Source organism: Eptesicus fuscus, chromosome 14 (genome assembly GCF_027574615.1).
Source record: "Eptesicus fuscus isolate TK198812 chromosome 14, DD_ASM_mEF_20220401, whole genome shotgun sequence".
In the NCBI taxonomy this organism is placed as follows: Eukaryota; Metazoa; Chordata; class Mammalia; order Chiroptera; family Vespertilionidae; genus Eptesicus; species Eptesicus fuscus.
In genome coordinates this window covers 52,365,517-52,383,410 of record NC_072486.1, presented here as the reverse complement: position 1 = coordinate 52,383,410, position 17,894 = coordinate 52,365,517, and the positions used below count along the sequence as shown (strand labels likewise).

The 17,894-nt window shown below is 39.4% G+C and overlaps 1 protein-coding gene across 1 annotated transcript in view; it reads left to right on the top strand.

Moving 5' to 3' along the window:
• Nucleotides 1-17,606, top strand: part of LOC103294144 (maltase-glucoamylase) — a 68,062-nt gene extending 50,456 nt beyond the window's left edge. Inside the window, exons 34-47 of the mRNA XM_028158971.2 lie at nt 673-807; nt 1,491-1,578; nt 2,383-2,521; nt 3,585-3,718; nt 3,828-3,862; nt 3,956-4,072; nt 8,439-8,587; nt 9,168-9,252; nt 10,126-10,182; nt 11,174-11,298; nt 12,255-12,343; nt 13,650-13,699; nt 14,293-14,463; nt 16,684-17,606. Of these exons, the coding sequence (XP_028014772.2) occupies nt 673-807; nt 1,491-1,578; nt 2,383-2,521; nt 3,585-3,718; nt 3,828-3,862; nt 3,956-4,072; nt 8,439-8,587; nt 9,168-9,252; nt 10,126-10,182; nt 11,174-11,298; nt 12,255-12,343; nt 13,650-13,699; nt 14,293-14,463; nt 16,684-16,755 (1,446 nt within the window). The 3' untranslated portion in view covers nt 16,756-17,606. The remainder of the gene's footprint in view (nt 1-672; nt 808-1,490; nt 1,579-2,382; nt 2,522-3,584; nt 3,719-3,827; nt 3,863-3,955; nt 4,073-8,438; nt 8,588-9,167; nt 9,253-10,125; nt 10,183-11,173; nt 11,299-12,254; nt 12,344-13,649; nt 13,700-14,292; nt 14,464-16,683) is intronic.
• Nucleotides 17,607-17,894: the final 288 nt, after the last annotated feature.

Sequence of the window (17,894 nt, the reverse complement as noted above, 5' to 3'; positions counted from 1 at the left end):
CTGAAACTAGAGAAAACACAGGTGCATACTAGTTAGATGGTCTAATGTAATGAAATGAAATCTTGCCTCTCACCCCCTTTCCTTAGTGGGAATGAGATGCGAGGGGATCAACTGGATGTTTCTTTCCAACCTGTTGACAGGGCACCTGATGTCTGCCACTTTCGGGCTGCAGGCTCTCCCTGGCTCGTGCTTTGTCTTTGAGAAATACTTAGGAAATTGCAGGACAAAAATTGAGGGTTGGGCATCTAATAAATGAGATAGTGAGTCCAGGGGTTGATTGCTACTGTTCATGTTGATACAGAGGGGAAATCAGTCTATGGATGTTTTCCAAATGCTAAGGTGGGGCCTAATTGTGCTAAAGTTTCCCCTGTACGGTTGTATTTGAAACTAGAGGCTCAAAGCACAAAAGTTGTGCAAGGGGCTTGGCCCTCGCAACCGTGGTGGCTTGCAGCCCCGGCTTCGTCCGGAAGGTTGTCTAGAAGGACGTCTGGAAGGTCTAATTAGCGTATTACACTTTTATTATATTTGAAATAAGCAAAGAATGTTACTTAGGCTCTGTTTGGATTATCTGTCACCATGTAGTACAAGGCTGTGCATGAGTTAAACTCTTAGTAAATGCCTGTTTGCTGTCTTTTATGTTTGGGACAAGTAAATTATATTTAATTTTTATAGCAATACCGAGCTTACGTGGCCTTCCCAGATTTTTTCCGTAATTCAACTGCCACCTGGTGGAAGAGGGAGTTGAAAGAACTACACACCAATCCACGGGATCCAGAGAAGAGTTTGAAGTTCGATGGCATGTGGATTGTGAGTGTTTGTGTCTGTGTACATTTGGATAGGGGTGTGTCTATCTTTGTGTGTCTAAGTGTATCTATCACTGACCTTTAATCAAGAAGGATAATGATCACCCCAGAGAGCTTTGGACATATCAGACTATAGTTCCTCCAATCAGGAGTGGAACATTCTGATAGTCCTCAGACCTTGTACCTTGCCACAAGTTCCTGCTATAAAATTCCAAGGTCATTGCTAGGAATTTCTTAGAACTGCAACTTGCTTCACACCCTGAGGGAGAATTTTTTTAAAAAAATCCTCTAGCCAGTCATTTTGTAGGGCTTAATTGATCTTTCTAGTCAATTCTCAGCTGAATTTAATGATTACTGGATGGTGAATGATTTATTCACTACTTCTTTCCCTCTGAATTGACAGCATGTAACTATTTTTAAAAATATGTTTATATTGATTTCAGAGAGGAAGGGAGAGGGAGAGAGAAATAGAAACATCAATAATGAGAAAGAATCATCAATCAGCTGCCTCTTGCACTCCCCTCTCCCCTTACTGGGGATTGAACCCACAACCTGGGCATGCCTTAACTGGGAATTGAACTGCAACCTCCTGGTTCATGGGTTGACGTTCAACCACTGAGCCACACTGGCAGGGCCAGCATGTAACTATTTTAAAAAGTAAGATATATCTGTGTTTGACTTTTCTAGGATATGAATGAACCATCAAGCTTTGTGAATGGGGCAGTTCCTCCAGGTTGCCAGAATGCCACTCTGAACCACCCTCCCTATATGCCACGTAAGGACCCTGGGCCTCCTCTATTGGCAGAGCCATGGCCACAAGGAGTGACCCCTGCAAGAACTTAGCAGCCAGGGGCTTATCCTGACTGCTCAGGGCATATCTCAGTGGTGCTTTGGTTTTGGGGAGCCAGCAACAGACACACTTCTATCACTTTACCCAGTTGGGTATGTGCAAGTTACTGACCCCATTGAGTGAACTATTAAGTTTGTTCAGAAAACACTTAACAGTAGTTATGTCTCCAAAGGATCCTATAGCTACAGCTTCTTTCAGGCTCAAGTTAATTCCTCCATGAGAATTTGTTATGCCACCGGTGGGTGGAAAGTAGTAGCTTCCCCTTATCATGGAGTTGATGGACTTCGGTATTACACTTGTGTTCATATCTTGGCCCCAGAAATTATTATCTCTGTGAGTTGTATGATCTTCAACAGATTCCTTGATGTTTCCCAGCCTCAGTTTTTTTATACTGTAAAAGGAGGATAATGATATCCTTTTCATAGAATTAAGATAAGAATGACATGAAATAATTACCATGTTAAAAGCCTAGGTTGAAGCCTGCCCCACAGCATTTGACAACTCTGTTCTTCCCCATGCCCTTGGCTTTCTCCTGGAGACCTCTCCAGAAGACTTGATGTTGAATGGCCTGTAGGCGCCATTGCAGCTCCCAGAGCTGAACACGTTCCTGTTCCTTTGCCTCTGGGATGGAGAGGGCCCCATGCAGATGGAGAGTTCAGTCCCTTGAAGAGAAGTCAGTGATAAACAGGATCAGAGGTGGCTTTCCCATCACTAGCTCTTTCTCCTCAGATTTGGAGTCCAGGGACAGGGGTCTCAGCAGCAAGACCCTGTGCATGGAGGGTGAGCAGATCCTGCCTGACGGCTCTCGGGTGCGGCACTACGACGTGCACAGCCTGTACGGGTGGTCCCAGACCAGACCCACATATGAGTGAGTCATCGTCTTCCTTCTCTCACAACCCACAGGGGCAGCCAGTGACTGATGAACTCCCCGGGGTTTCCTCTCATTCCCTCTTCCAATGGGGTTAAAATGATTTTAATCACAACTATGTAGCCATTCTTACTTTTTGGACAAATATTCATGAGCATGGAGCCAGGCCCTGTGATCATAGTTAACAGGACAGTTTTAAATAAGGGCTGGTCCTGCCAGTGAGAGACCACAGTCCTAGTGGAGATGACATAGGCCAGTGATGGCGAACCTATGACACGCGTGTCAGCACTGACACGCGTAGCCATTTCTGATGACACGCGGCCGCTGAGGCGGCCGCATGCCGAGGATGAAACATTTGCTGCTCCTGAGGATGAAACATTTGTGAAATAATGTTTTTTCCTCAAAGTGACACACTACCCGAGTTATGCTCAGTTTTTTGGCGAAGTTCGACACACCAAGCTCAAAAGGTTGCCCATCACTTACATAGGCCATTATCACACAGTGCAGCTGATGCTGTAACAACATGAGATATAAGAAGCAAAGAGAATGTAGAGGATTGGATAGCTCCTTTATTTCAAAAGTCACTTACCTCTTTTGGGATTTTTTTGGGGGTCATTCATGTTGGGATAGCCAACTAGTGTTCTATTGAATTTGCCTTGTCCAATTTTGTGAGCTCGGTCCCTGAATAATAAGAATTATTCTAAAGAAAGCTTTATAAAGGAATTCACCTTCTTCTTCCCCAAATATAGAAAACTAAGTACCGAATAAATAAATAGTAAGATTTGGTGATTACTTATTGTTTTTAGGTGATCCAGTGAGTTTGTTACATAGTGAAGTCCTTTGTAAAACACTGTAAATACTCTAAAGGTATATGTGTTATTCTCTCCATCCACCTGGGATTGGTCAATGGGAACCTCACTGTAGCTCAGATTTCTCTATTTCCTCCAGTAACAGGAAACATGTTGTCACCATGGCCTGTGGTCAGAAGTCCTAGGAGGAGAAGCTTTGTGGTCTTTCTTTCCCTGTTCTGATCTCAATCATCTCCTTGTTCTCCTCCATCCAGAGCTGTGCAAGAGGTGACAGGAGAAAGAGGGATCGTCATTACCCGCTCCACGTTCCCTTCTTCTGGCCGCTGGGGAGGACACTGGCTAGGAGACAACACGGCTGCATGGGACCAGCTGAGGAAGTCTATCATTGGTGTGTGGTGGGGAGAGGAGGTGGGATCCTTGCTAAAGGATTTTCTGAAGAGTGGGTAGGAAGTGGGTCGGGAGAGGTGTGTCTGACACAGCTTTGGTTCTCATTGCAGGCATGATGGAGTTCAGCCTCTTTGGCATATCCTATGTAAGTCCCCTTTGGATCACCCCTAATCCCCAAGAAGGTGATGACATCACTCAGAAATCATCAACAGGCTTATTTTATTCCATCTTGTCTCAGACAGGAGCAGATATCTGTGGGTTCTTTGAAGATGCTGAATATGAGATGTGTGCTCGCTGGATGCAACTGGGGGCCTTTTATCCCTTTTCAAGGAACCACAACACCATCGGGAGAAGGGTAGGATGAGGGTATCACTAGGGACACAGGTCCAATTTTGAGTTGGTCATATTCCCCACCGATATCTTTAAACCCATTAAACCCTCATGTTTCTTTTCTTTTTTGATACACGTATATGTTGTGAAATGATTACCACACTTGGGTTAGTTAACACCTTCATCACCTCAGATAATTTCCATTTCTTTTTTGTAATGAGGACATTTAACATCTATTCTCTTAGCAACTTTCAAATATATAAGACAGTATTTTTAACTGTATTCACCATGCTGTACATTACATCCCCAGAAAATGCAGCAGGAGGCAAAAGTTGGTTTATAGTTGTGAGTATGCAAAACACAGAGTTTATTCTTGTATTATGATTTAATAATTATTGTATTTTCCATATGAACAACTATAAACCTACTTTTGCCCCATCATGTATTTATTTTATAACTGGAAATTTTTATCCTTTAGACTGACATCTCTCTATTTCCCCAACACCCAGCCTCTGATTACCAACATTCTACTCTGTTTCTATGAGTTCTACTTATTAAGATTCTCTTTCAGATTCCTATATTTTAGATAAGTGTTATCACACAGTAGTTGTCTTTCTGTGTCTGACTTATTTCACCTAGCATTATGCCATAAAGATCCATACATGTTGCTGCAAATGGCAGGATATCCTTCTTTCTTGTGGCTGGATAATATTCCATTGTGTACATATCACATCTTCTTTATCCACTCATCCATCAATGGTCATTTAGGTTATTTTCATATCTTGGCTATTTTGAATAGCACAGCAATGGGAGTACAGATATCTCTTCAAGAGATAAATTTCAGATAGTTGGATTATGTGGTAGTCTTTTTTAAAAATATTCTGAGGAACCTCCATGCTATTTTCCATAGTAGCTGTACCAGTTTAAATTCCCACCAACACTGCACCAATGGTTTCCTTTTCTCCACATCCTCACCAACACTGGGTTTCTTTTGTCTTTTTGATAACCATTCTAACATGTGGGAGGTGATATTTCATTGTGATTTTGATTTCTGTTTTCCTGATGATTAGTGATGTTGGACATCTTTTCATGCACCTGTTGGCCATTTGAATGTCTTCTTTGGAAACTAGAAATCAATAACAGAAAAAAACCTAGAAAATTGACAAATATGTGCAAATTAAACAACCAATGGGTGAAAAGAGAAATCATAAGATAAATAAAAAATATTTTGAAACAAATGAAAATGGAAAAACGCATACTAAAACTTACGAGATGTAACAAAAGCAGTTCTAAGAGAAAGTTTATAGTAATAAACTTTCACATTCAGAAAAAAAGAAAGATCTCAAGTAAACAACCTAACTTTATAACTCAAACAAGTAGAAAAAGAACAAAGTTAACAGAAGAAAGGAAATAACAAAGATCAGAGCAGAAATAAATGAAGTAGACACCAGAAAAGTAATAGAAAAGAACAGCTGTTTTTGCAAAAAAAACTAAGAGCTGTTTCTTTGAAAATAAATAAAATTGACAAACCATTAGCTGGACTTCCTATGAAAAAAAGAAAGAAGTCTCAAATAAATAAAATTATAAATGAAAAAGGGACATTACAATGGATACCACAGAAATACCAAGATTTATAAGAGACTATATGCCAACAAGTTGGGCAACCTAGAAAAAATGCACTAATTCCTGGAAACATAAGCATGGGGCAAAAACTATTAAAATACAACCTACCAAGACTGAATCATGAAGAAATAGAGAATCTGAACAGCTCAATAATGAGTAAGTAGATTGAATCAGTAATAAAAAAATCTCCCAACAAAGAAAAGCCAGATGTTTTCCCTGGAGAACTCTATCAAACATTTAAAGAAGAATTAATGCCAATCTTTCTCAAACTCTTTCCCAAAATTGAAGAGGATTTAATACTCCTAAACACATTTTACAGGATCAGAATTACCTTGATACTAAAGCCAGATAAGGGCACTACAAGAAAACTGCAGACCAAAAGAAGACATATGTAAAACTTTAGACCATAAAAAAAAAAAAAAGAAAACTACAGACCAATATCCCTGACGAAAATAAATCCAGAAATTAGCAGACCAATTTTCACAGCACATTGAAAGATTCACACAACATGCTCAAGTGGGGTTTAACCTTTGTGTGTAAAGATGGTTCCACATATACAAATCAATAAATGTGATATACCACATTAATAGAATGGAAGATAAAAAACATATGATTATTTCAATAGGTACAGAAAAAAATACCATTTGACAAAATACAGAAGGGACTATTGATAAAAACTTTCAAAAATTGGGTATAAGAGGAATGTACTTCAACATAATGAAGTAAGAGAAGCCCACAGTTTACATAATAATACTCAGTAGTGAAAGTTTAAAAGCTTTTCTATAATATCATGAACAAGACAAGGTTCCCACTCTCACTATTCCTATTCGACATCATACTGCAAGTCCTAGTCAGAACAATCAGATGAGAAAAAGGAACAAAAGGCATTAAAAATCAGAAAAGAAGAAGTAAATTGTCTCTGTTTACAGCTTATATGATCTTATATAGAGAGCGTATGAAAGATGTTACAAAAAACTATTAAAATTATCAATAAATTCAGTAAAGTTGCAGAATATACAATCAACATACAGAAATGACTTTTGCATTTCTATATGCTAACAATAAAACAAATGTAAAGAAAACAATCCCATTTACAACAGCATCAAGAAGCAGTAAGCAATACTTAGGAATACATTTAACCAATGAGGTGAAAGATCTGTATACTAAAAACTATAAGTTATTGATTGAAGAAGACAAACAAATGGAAAGATCTCATGTTTATGGATCAGAATAATTATTATTCTTAAAATGTCTGTACTACCCCAAACCATCTATAGATTTAGTGCAATCCCTATAAAAATTCCAATGGAATTTTTCACAGATATAGAAAAAAACTTAAACTACTCGTCAAACCAAAAAGACCCCTAATAGCCAGAGCAATCTGAGAAAGAAGAACAAATTTAGAGGCATCATGCTTTCTGATATCAAATTATATTACAAAACTATAGTAATCAAAATAGTATAGTATTGGCTTAAAAATAGAAACACAGATCAATACAACAGAATCTAGAGCCCAGAAATAAAACCTTGCTTAAGCTATCTATCTATCTATCTATCTATCTATCTATCTATCTATCTATCTATCTATAAAAAGAGGTAATATGCAAATTAGGCTGGGACTCTGTAACAGGTCACGACCAGACAGGAGGAGGTTGTGCATACAGGTGAGGCCTGGAGCGGAGATGGAGACAGAGGTAGGGGGGCCTGTCCAAGCCGGCGTGGCAGCTCGGGTGGCCCTGGAGCGGATACAGGCGGGGGGCCAGGGGACACTGTGAGTCAGGTGTGGATCCTGGCCCCTCCACGGTGCTGGTCCAGCCTCCCACAGCGCTGGTCCGGCCTGACTCCCGCAATGACCGGTGCTGCACGAGTCAAGCACGTGTCCCAGTGCCCCATGGGGTGCCTCCTCGCATGGCAGGAGGTAGGGTGCCTCCTCGCACAATTTCAATCACGTGCTGGGCCTCTAGTCAACTAATATTTTACACCAGGGAGCCAAGAATAATCATTAATAAAGGATAGTGTCGTCAATAAATGGTGTTCAGAAATTGGTTCCCTATCTTGCACCATTCACAAAATTAACTCAGAATGGTTTAATGACTCAGTCATAAAACTTGAAACCATATAACTCCTAAAAGAAAACATGAGGAAATTTTTTCCTTGACATTGGCCTTGGAAAATGATTTTTTAAATGGGACTCCAAAAGAACAAGCAACAAAAATAAATAAATGGGACAACTTAAAACTTAAAAGCTGCTGCACAGCCAAAGAAACAATTTTAAAAAATGAAAAGGCAACCTACAGAATTGAAGAAAATATTTGCAAATCATATATCTGATAAGGGGTTAATATCCAAAATATGTAAGGCACTCACACAACTCAACCAAAAAAAAAAAAAAAAATCCAAGTAATCTGGCTAAAAAATGGGTAGGGGAACTGAATAGACATTTTTCCAAAGGAGACATACAAATGGCCAATAGGTACATGAAGAAATCCTTATGGTTCAATGAGCCATCTTCTGTGTTCTTTAGATTATTCTTTTTGTTTGGGCAGCGTTGTAGCAAATATATCCCCAAAAAGAATGTCTTATGGGAAAATTTTATCAGCTGTCCTAGGAGAGCTTCAGTGACCCCTTTCAGTCTAATATTCTGTGCGTCTTCTCTATAATCATCTTTGATTTAGTTAATTGTGATTTTCATTTGTAATACGTTCAGTGACCTCAGGTCCCCGAGCTCCCCTACGGTGAGCTCTAAAACTCCTCCTTTTGTCCTTTAGAGGCAAGACCCTGTATCCTGGGATGATGCGTTTGTGAATATCTCCAAAAGTGTCCTGCAGACCAGATATACCCTCTTGCCGTATCTTTACACCCTGATGCACCTGGCCCACACAGAGGGCAGTACTGTCGTGCGGCCTCTTCTCCATGAGTGAGTGTTTAGCTGGAATCCCAATGAGTAAGGGATAATTTTATTCTATGTGGTATCAGTTGAAGAAAACAGTTCTTCCAAAATAAATTAAAGACATGATTGCCTTTTGCCATAAGCTTTCTAGGCACATGAATATGTTATCTAGCATGGTGTCACTGATACCCTGAATCTTTAATAAGAGACTATTGAATTTAATTTATTTTTTCAAGATGATACAACACAGAATGATTTCTTTCTAGATTAAGCATATAGACCTACCTATCTTTTATAGAAGCTCAGGTCATATGACATTCCAGGGGGAGACTTGAGGGATGAAGGCCATTCTTGCATTTAGGATGTGCCCATGGTTAAGAAACATGGAGATATCTGTAGGTGAGAACATGTCTAAGTCTAATTATGTCTGGAGTTTGAAGAACATAACATGCAGAAAGTGAACGTATATCTGATTAAGGTGGAAAAAATAATGTAAGGTAGAGAAGCTGGATTTCTGACTTGGGTCTGAACTTGAGGAGTTTCTTCAAGGCCTTGGCCTGGAGCCCTGTTGGCACCCTGATTATGGTACCTTGGTTTGCCTTTCCAGGTTTGTGTCAGACCGGGTGACCTGGGACATAAATGATCAGTTCCTGCTGGGCCCAGCCTTCCTGGTCAGCCCCGTCCTGGAGCTTGTAAGTATGGAGGCCTCTGATAAGCAGAGGTCCCGGTTACGAAGCCTGGTGAATGGGAGGAGGAGAAGAGGCCTGATCTGGTGGGGGTCCTAAGTGGTGGCTTCTTATTCTACCTCTGTCTCTTCCTCTCTCTCTGCGCTGAGGTCCATCACTTAGGGGTTCTGGTCCTTAGCTCCCTCATCTTTAAAATCATCATAACAGATTCTGATTCATAGGACAAATAGAAAAGGAAGAAACTTTATGATATATTTGAAGTTATACTAATTTCTTCATTAACTGAAGTAAGGAGTGTGATCAGGTGGGGGCAGTACTGTAAAGATGCATTACAGTCCTCTGTCACCATTAAAGCAAAACTTTTCATAAGGATAGTTTGAAACAACGTGTATTATCTTACTGTTGAGGGCTAGGCCTTCCCTTCCTTCTGTAGGAGGTCTTCAAGTAGCAAAAGCCATTTCCTTACCTTTATTGTTGATGATTAGGCTTCTGATCAAAACATCAGTTAATTGCATCTTCTTCAAAACTTAGTGCACTAATCAGAATCTCTGAAGTATTGGCATGGAAAACTACAAAGTTTTCTTCTGCCTCAGACCCAACTTCTTTGTTTCTTTCAAGAGGGTGTATGTGGGTTAAGTCTATAAGTAGATAATAATAATTCTCCAAAATCCTGGATCCTGAAGGACTTTACAGAAGCCACAAGCGTGGGGCAGGCAAATCTCCCATTTGAAGGAGAGAAGGAAGGCTTCCCCACAGTCCTGACCTCTAGAGAGATGAAGAGTGTGGGTCAAAGGCCATCACTATTATTTTGACCAAGTTGGTTAGTCTGCCTTAGATAACTGAGCCCACTGCCCATCACTTGTTTGTGTTTGATTTTAGAATGCAAGAAATGTCAATGCATACTTCCCTAGAGCCCGCTGGTATGATTACTATACGGTAAGTTTTTCTGATTGTTTATACAGCCCAGGAAAATGGGAGCGTAGTGTGCCCAGGCTTTAAAATCTGACAGACCTCCGCTCACTTTGTGGCCCTGTAACTCACCTGATGTTAATCTTGCACAGGTCACCTTTAACCTTGTAGCCTCCGTTTTCTCACCTCCAAGTCAGGGAGAACCACTTCCTTTACAGAATTATGAAATAATACATAAAGTATCTCACTTATTCCATGGACTTCGTGGGTGTTCTTTCTGTGTTAGTTTTTATCTTTCCATTTACCACTACTATTCACAATGGTGGCAACACTAGTAAACACGGGAAATTATTCTGTAAACTATAGTTTTTTGTTTAATTTCCCCCTGCTGGATTGTAAGTTCATAAGTACAGGGGCCTTTTCCTCTCTTTTTATTCCACATCTCCTTCTACAGCATAGATGCTCAAAGAGGAGTAGTTAAACATAATTCCCTCAAGGAAAGAAAGGTCTCAGGCCATCTGTAAAATGCACACAGAAGGAAGGGCCCCACCCTTGTGCACTGGAGCAATGCAGTTGCATTTGGAAATGCAGGGTGCACACATTCTCTGTCGTAGAATGTTTCTAGGCTCCTCTGAGCCCAGAAACTCATCTGGAAAAAATGGGGTCTTCTGGAGCCACGTCAAGGCAACATTTTTATTATTAATTGTATGGGGTGACATCGGTTAAAAAATTATGTTTCAAGTGTGCAATTCTATAATTGTATATTGCATTGTGTGCCCACCACCCAAAGTCAAATCTTCTTCCATCACCATATATTTGACCCCCTTTACCTCTTACTCCCCCCTCACTCCCTTCCCTTTCATAATCACCATACTGCTGGGCGAATGAAAATGTATAACAGGTATGTGTGGAAGGATCATGAACAGGCAGCAAGTTTGGAAGCGTGGATGTCTGGTAAATGCATTGTTCAGAGGTGTGTTGTCTCCTTCATCATCTCTGACCTTCTTCTGACCCTCAGGGTGTGGATATTAAAGCAAGGGGAGAGTGGAAGGTTTTGCCAGCCCCTCTTGACCACATTAATCTTCATGTCCGTGGGGGCTACATCCTGCCCTGGCAGGAGCCTGCACAGAACACCCACTTAAGGTGAGTGATGGGACCAGTTAGTTCAGATCTTGGTGGAACCCACTGTAAGCAGTACTCTTGGGCCCAAAAGCAATTGTACTAAACATTTTTGTTAGTTGGTTTGTTTTTTTCATACTCTCTGCTCTTTGAACAATTATCAACAACTATTTTGGATCCAAGTGGGTGAAATGCTAGGTCTAATTAGTGATAATTGAAATGGAAGAAACTATTGTTGAAAAATTGTTTAAGCCATAATGCAGGTGATGCCTGAGATTCCTAATACACGGATTTAAAAATTCTAGACCTAAGCCTATATAATAAATAATAGCTAACAGCAAATGAATACTTGCTGTGTACCTAGAACTGAAATAGTATGGAAATTTCTATTTTTTCTTAAAAAAATAAACACTATAGTGTAAGTACTGTTATTATCCTCAGTTTATAGAAAAGCAAAGAGGCTTCATTGAGATCTGGGGAGCAGGCATTAATTAATTCAGAGTCACACAGTTAGTAAGTAGTTGAAGATGGACTACAATCTATGTCTGTCTGATTTCAAGCTAAAATTCTTAGAGTCCTACTAATTTAAGTCCAAAAATTTAGTTAAAAACTGAACGAACTGAAGACAGAACTCACTATATATGTATTTAGGAAGTTAGGTCATAAAAGAAGAAAGATCACAACATCAGATCCTTCCTCACAATTGGGGAGGGAAGGAATCCAATGAGTTTGTTTATAGTGTCTGGTGGAGCTTATAGAACCTTAAAGGAAAACGCCCCTTGCTTCATTCATTAATTCATTCATTTCTGGTATGAAGTCATAGAGCAAATGGAGACAAAACTAGAAGTAGGTCACAAGTCTCTTGAAATCTAGCTCTCAGTCTTTATAGCATGAAGGACTTCCTTTATGTTTTTTGAATACTCTTGATTTGAGACTGTGGCTTGGTGTTTAACTAATGCCTCTCTTCCACTTCACTATAGCCGCCAGAAATTCCTAGGCTTCAAAGTTGCCTTGAACGATAACAGGACTGCTGAAGGTTGGCTCTTCTGGGATGATGGGCAAAGCATTGGTGAGTAAGGGTTCCCTCAGATTTATGTCTCTACCATTGACTGGGCTCTTGGATATATTATAGGCCTGCTTGTCATTTTTCATGTTAAAGCAGTTTTGCATTTTTCATATATAGCTGTTACTTTGAAGTAGTACATAGTGTGCTTGATCCTTATGCTGCATGTAAATGAAGCTTAGCTGGGAATCTCTCACCATTATCCACTGTCCTAATCCACTGTGGAAGATAGCTGTATGGGAGCCAAAGTGAAAATTTCTTTGAACCAATTGAAATATACTTCTGTATGGTTTATGTTCAAAAGCACATTCCCTAACACATGGTTTATTGTCCCAGTAAGAGTAACAATGCCTCTATGAACTGTTTTATTTATTTGAGGGAATTTTTTATTAGGAGTTGCAGGGATTGGTGAACTTTCAGGAGGATGGTTCAATTATTATTAGCTATTTCTAGGCCAATGCTGTCTAATCCAACTTTTTGCAGTGATAGAAATGTTCTATATCTCTATTGCCCAAGGTGATAGCCATTAGGCATAGGTGGCTACTGAGCACTTGAAATGTGACAAGTGTATCTGAGGAATTGAACTTTTAATTTTATTTAATTTTAATTAATTGTAATTTAAAGAGCTACATTTTGTCAGAGGCTACCTTGGACAGCACAATTCTCGAGGCTAGCCAATGCCCTCTGATGGAGTGAGCAGTAAGCAAATTAGAAAGAGATGACGGGTACATGGGACAAGTGAGAAAGCCACAGGGTAGGAAGTAGAGTGGGAATACCTGTAACAAGACTCTGATAAGTCCACCTTCACTGGATACGCTGAACTTCATATTTTCCCTGGACTTGTGGCATAAATGAGGATAAAAGGACAAAGAAGGCTTTTCTTTGGGTTTCTTTGTTTTCTGGAGATTACAGTTAAGAAATTGTCTGATATCTCTTAAGACAAACTGACCAAGACACCATTCTTGGTGATTGTGATTGTGTCTACATCATGTATGTTCACATGTGCGTACTTCTAACAGAAGGAACCGGGAAGTTCTGAGGTGACAGGGAAATGTTGGGAGTGGTAGATAACAAGGGAGAGAAGTGGATTAAAGGGAAACCCCATAATGCTAAGTGCCTCTGCCAGACTGCTGTGTCTACACACACACATTTCAAAGATCCTGTGCAAGTTGAGGGTGGGGGCAGAGTCTGACTAATCTCCATATATAGGTCTTAAATCACAAAATGGAAATGAGTAAAGAAAAAGAAAAACAAGTAGGCAATGAGAATTCTAAGCATGACTCCAGATCGTGTTTACCTTGTTTGTTTGCAGACACCTATGAAAAAGGTCTCTATTACCTGGCCCACTTTTCTGCCATTCAGGTGAGTGTGACTGATGCTATGAGGGGGCACTAGAGTTCTACTGGCTTAGTAGGATGCTGGAGATCATAAGGGCACAAAGTACCACCTAGAATTCCTTCACTGCCTACCTTGCTAATTTGCTTCATTTCCTTTCTCTAGACTGTAGATAGATTTAGTATGCTCCCAGAAGTTTTCTGTGACTAGGCCCATTCATGTTTTGTCAGTAACTTATTCCAGTTTAGTGAGGCAGAGATGAACAAGCTATTTCGATGTTATTTAGCCCTTGTTCCTATATTGTCTTGGAATGTTCTGCACATTTTCTGACTTCTCCACATATAGAAAGTAAGGTTCCTGATAGCTGAGACCCTTTATCTCCTTGGACTTCAGGGCAATTCTGGAGACCCTGCAGGTGCTTTTTAGTCAATAAAAATTTAGATGGTAGTTGGAACAGGTGATAAAGTCCTGAAATCATGGTCTCCACTACAAGGACACAAGGTGGTAACTCTGAAGTTGTCTTACCTCATGACCTGCATTTGTGCCTAAAAAGAGGTGGGAAAATTTTGAAAAAAATTTGCTTTATTTTTTTCTGGTTTCTTTTATCCCTAATTTGACAGAATACAATGACGAGTCATGTAATTTTCAACAAATACATCACGGATACAAACCCTTTGAATCTGGGCTACATTGAGATCTGGGGAGTGGGCAGTACCTCCATTTCCAGTGTCAGCATTTCTGTGAATGGCACGGATATAACACCCACCTTCACCTACACCGCTACATTAGAGGTTTGTGACCAGTGAAAAGTCTGAATGGTATTTCCCAACCCTGAGATGCAATGTAAAATGCCTGCCTCTTTCTTTCTAATGACACCCTCTCCTGCAAAGCTTCTGTTTTAAGTGTGTCAACATGGACAGCATAGTGATGGAGGGGAAATCAGCCTTTATCATTTGGGATTGAGGGTCTGGGTCCTTAACTTTCTTTTTTTTTATTTTATTTTTATTTTATTTTTTGCTTAATCCCTTCACCTTTTTCAAGGAATTTATTTATTTATTTATTTTTTAAAATCTTTATTGTTGAAAGTATTATCTATGTCCCCTTTCCCCCCCATTGATTTCTTCTAGTCCGACCCTTCCCTCCCCCGTGCCGCCCCCCCCCCCCCTTTTGCAGGACTTCACCGCTCTATTGTCTGTGTCCATGGGCTATGCATATATACATACAAGTTATTTGGTTGATCTCTTCCCACTCACCCACCTTCCCTCTGATTGGTCCTTACTTTCTATGCATGTCTGCTTGTTTGCAAAGCTATGTAAAATCCTGTGTTTTATTCCTCATTTCTGCCTCAGAGATCTTGATAGCTTGAATTACCATATTTTATCAGTTGTAAGATACCATTAGTTACAAGTTACCCCATTATTTCATGTGCCATAAAGACAAAAAAAAAAAAAAAGGGGGGGACAAGAATATGGCCCTAACCGGTTTGGCTCAGTGGATAGAGCGTCAGCCTGCGGACTCAAGGGTCCCAGGTTCGATTCCCGTTAAGGGCATCCCCAGTAGGGAGTGTGCAAGAGGCAGCTGATCGATGTTTCTCTCTCATTGATGTTTCTAACTCTCTATCCCTCTCCCTTCCTCTCTGTAAAAAATCAATAAAATATATTTTAAAAAAAGAATATGATACTGAAAATTCTATTTTGAACTTATAGTTTTGTAAAACTCTTTTAGACATAGATTTTTTATCATTTAAACATGTTAAGTGATAATAATGGGAAAAGTTAGGTAGTGATACATGGGCATTGATTATTCTGCCATCAAAGTGACTTAGAAGAGGTAGATTCTGAATTTGAAGAAATATTCGAAATGCCTTAACCAATGTATATCACATAATTTTCTATTTGTTATTTAAATATTTAAATCTCTTAGTATTTTATTTATTATTTAAAAGATAACTACATGGCACTAATGGGTTAAGGCATTTCCCAGATACTATCCCAGGTGGTGGTGCTATAGAATTTCATAAAACTCTTGTACTATTGTCCATAAGATTTTCTCCCAAGCCACTAACATGTTTATACAAGTGTTTATCTTAGCACTTTCTTGATCTTACTGTCAGCCAGGAGTCATATTCCTTCCTAAAATGATCCTTAAGTGGTTTGCAGTTCATTCATTCAGAATACCAGTAATAGCAAAGACGTTCATGTTTGCACAGATAATAAAAATAGTCATGAGTGCTAGTTGGCTCACAGTGATTCTAAGGCTGTTGATTGCAAGACACATTATGATTTCATGAATGTTAAATATGTGAAAACACTGCCTTGGGATTAATGAAGTGGTTCTAACATCTCTCCTCATGGCAAATAGGATCTTTCCTTGTGTGCTTACTCCTTGCTTTCTCCTGAACTATTTTTCTTCCATAATCCTCTCTGATTACAAGACCTGCAACAAGTTTTCCTTCAGTTTTGTATTTCTTTTTGTTTCCTCATATTTGTGGTTTTCTTATCAACCAATTTCCCCAAACTTTATCAAGAGCTCATAAAGGACTTCACCTGTTTTTGTTGCTGACCAACTCATGGACTGCACATATGGTGAAATTTTATGGAAAGTATTTGCCTAGAAAAAAGTTGGAATATTGGACTCTCATTGGCAGTCATCCAGGCACTGTGAGGGATGAGCAGAGGAGGAAATAAAAGGGGTGCTTTGAAGTAAATCAACACTCCAAATGAATAGAAATGAGGACATTTTCTCCAATTTGTCTGTGGGATTGTGTCTCTATTGTGGCTGCATAATGCATTATTTTGAGGCTTGTTGTCTTGTCACTATCACTGAATGATCTTTGTCTTATAAAGAATTATGAAAGACACTCGTCATCTGAAAATTTGAGATCAGTCTGGAAACTAGGCAATGAATTGTGAAAGTATCAGTGTGTTATGTAGACCATTGGCTTATCTCTGATTTGTTTGCAGGAAGTTTCAATCATCTAATGCCCAATACTTTTCCTTGGTTCCCAACAGGTGTTACATATTGATGTGACCAGCAGAAACATCAGCCTACATAATTTCACTTCACTGACATGGAAATTTTAAGAGCAAGATTCTATAAATGACTTTGAAACTACTTATACTTCATGCTTATAAAATTATTGTGTGTTGCTAATTGGTTCATGCCCACTATGGATAAAATCTTTTATTAATTTTGTTATATGTTTTGTCTATGCCTTAACCCTATGGGATAGGCAATAGGGAGGTGTTGAAAATCAATGGGTTATCTTAATGTCTCTATGTGATTAGTATGGTATTGTTCATCATTCAACATTTACTGAAGATGAACTGGGTCCATGGTGTGTGAAGTGTGTGTGTGCATGTGTGTAACCAGGAAATAGGTCCCACTCTCTTGCTAAGTAGACAAGAAAAAGCTTGCCAGGACAGTTTCAGGCCCTGGAGCTAACATTCCAAGAAGGTATCCAGAAAGCCAGAACTCATAAAGGATATCTGTTGGTTGGTTTCAGGGAAAGAGGAATGTTATGTTGACAGCAGGATAGAACGGAAAGAAAAGGCAAACACAAGGAAAGTTAAACAGGAAAGATGAGTGGAAACAGATTGTAATAAAAGTGATCATGACAAATGAGAAGACAATATTAAAATATCAGGAAGATTAGTCTCAATGGGAGGAAAAAGGAAGAACCAACTCACTTGAAAGCAAGAAGAAGGGTTAGGGGAAACCCTTAACATATGGGAGTAAGGGTGAGGATGGAATTTAAGCAGGCAAAACTGAAGGAAGGAGTTTGAATGTAAAAAATAACTTATTTTTGCAGTGGCGTGCTTTAAAATATGTAAATCTTTCTTCTCTTTTCTGTGCCTAATGTATATAACCACAATTTACACACGTGCATGCAACTTGCATGCCAGAGTCAAATAAAATAAGCATATTTACAAGAGATTTTGAATTTTGTGATATTTTGATCATGGTGATGTCAGTTCAAATTAAGGCTATATCTTGTTCAGCAAACCTTTGTAAACTGGTCTTGTTCTCTTTGTCAGCAGAGTCCCTACAGTCCAACCCACCAACAGAACTGTTAGCTTTCAGAGGATCCACCCTTTTCCTTATCCCCGTGACATGTCTTTTTTAAGATTTAAGCTGTGGCCCTAACCGGTTTGGTTCAGTGGATAGAGCATCAGCCTGTGGACTGAAGGGTCCCAGGTTCAATTCTGGTCAAGGGCGTGTA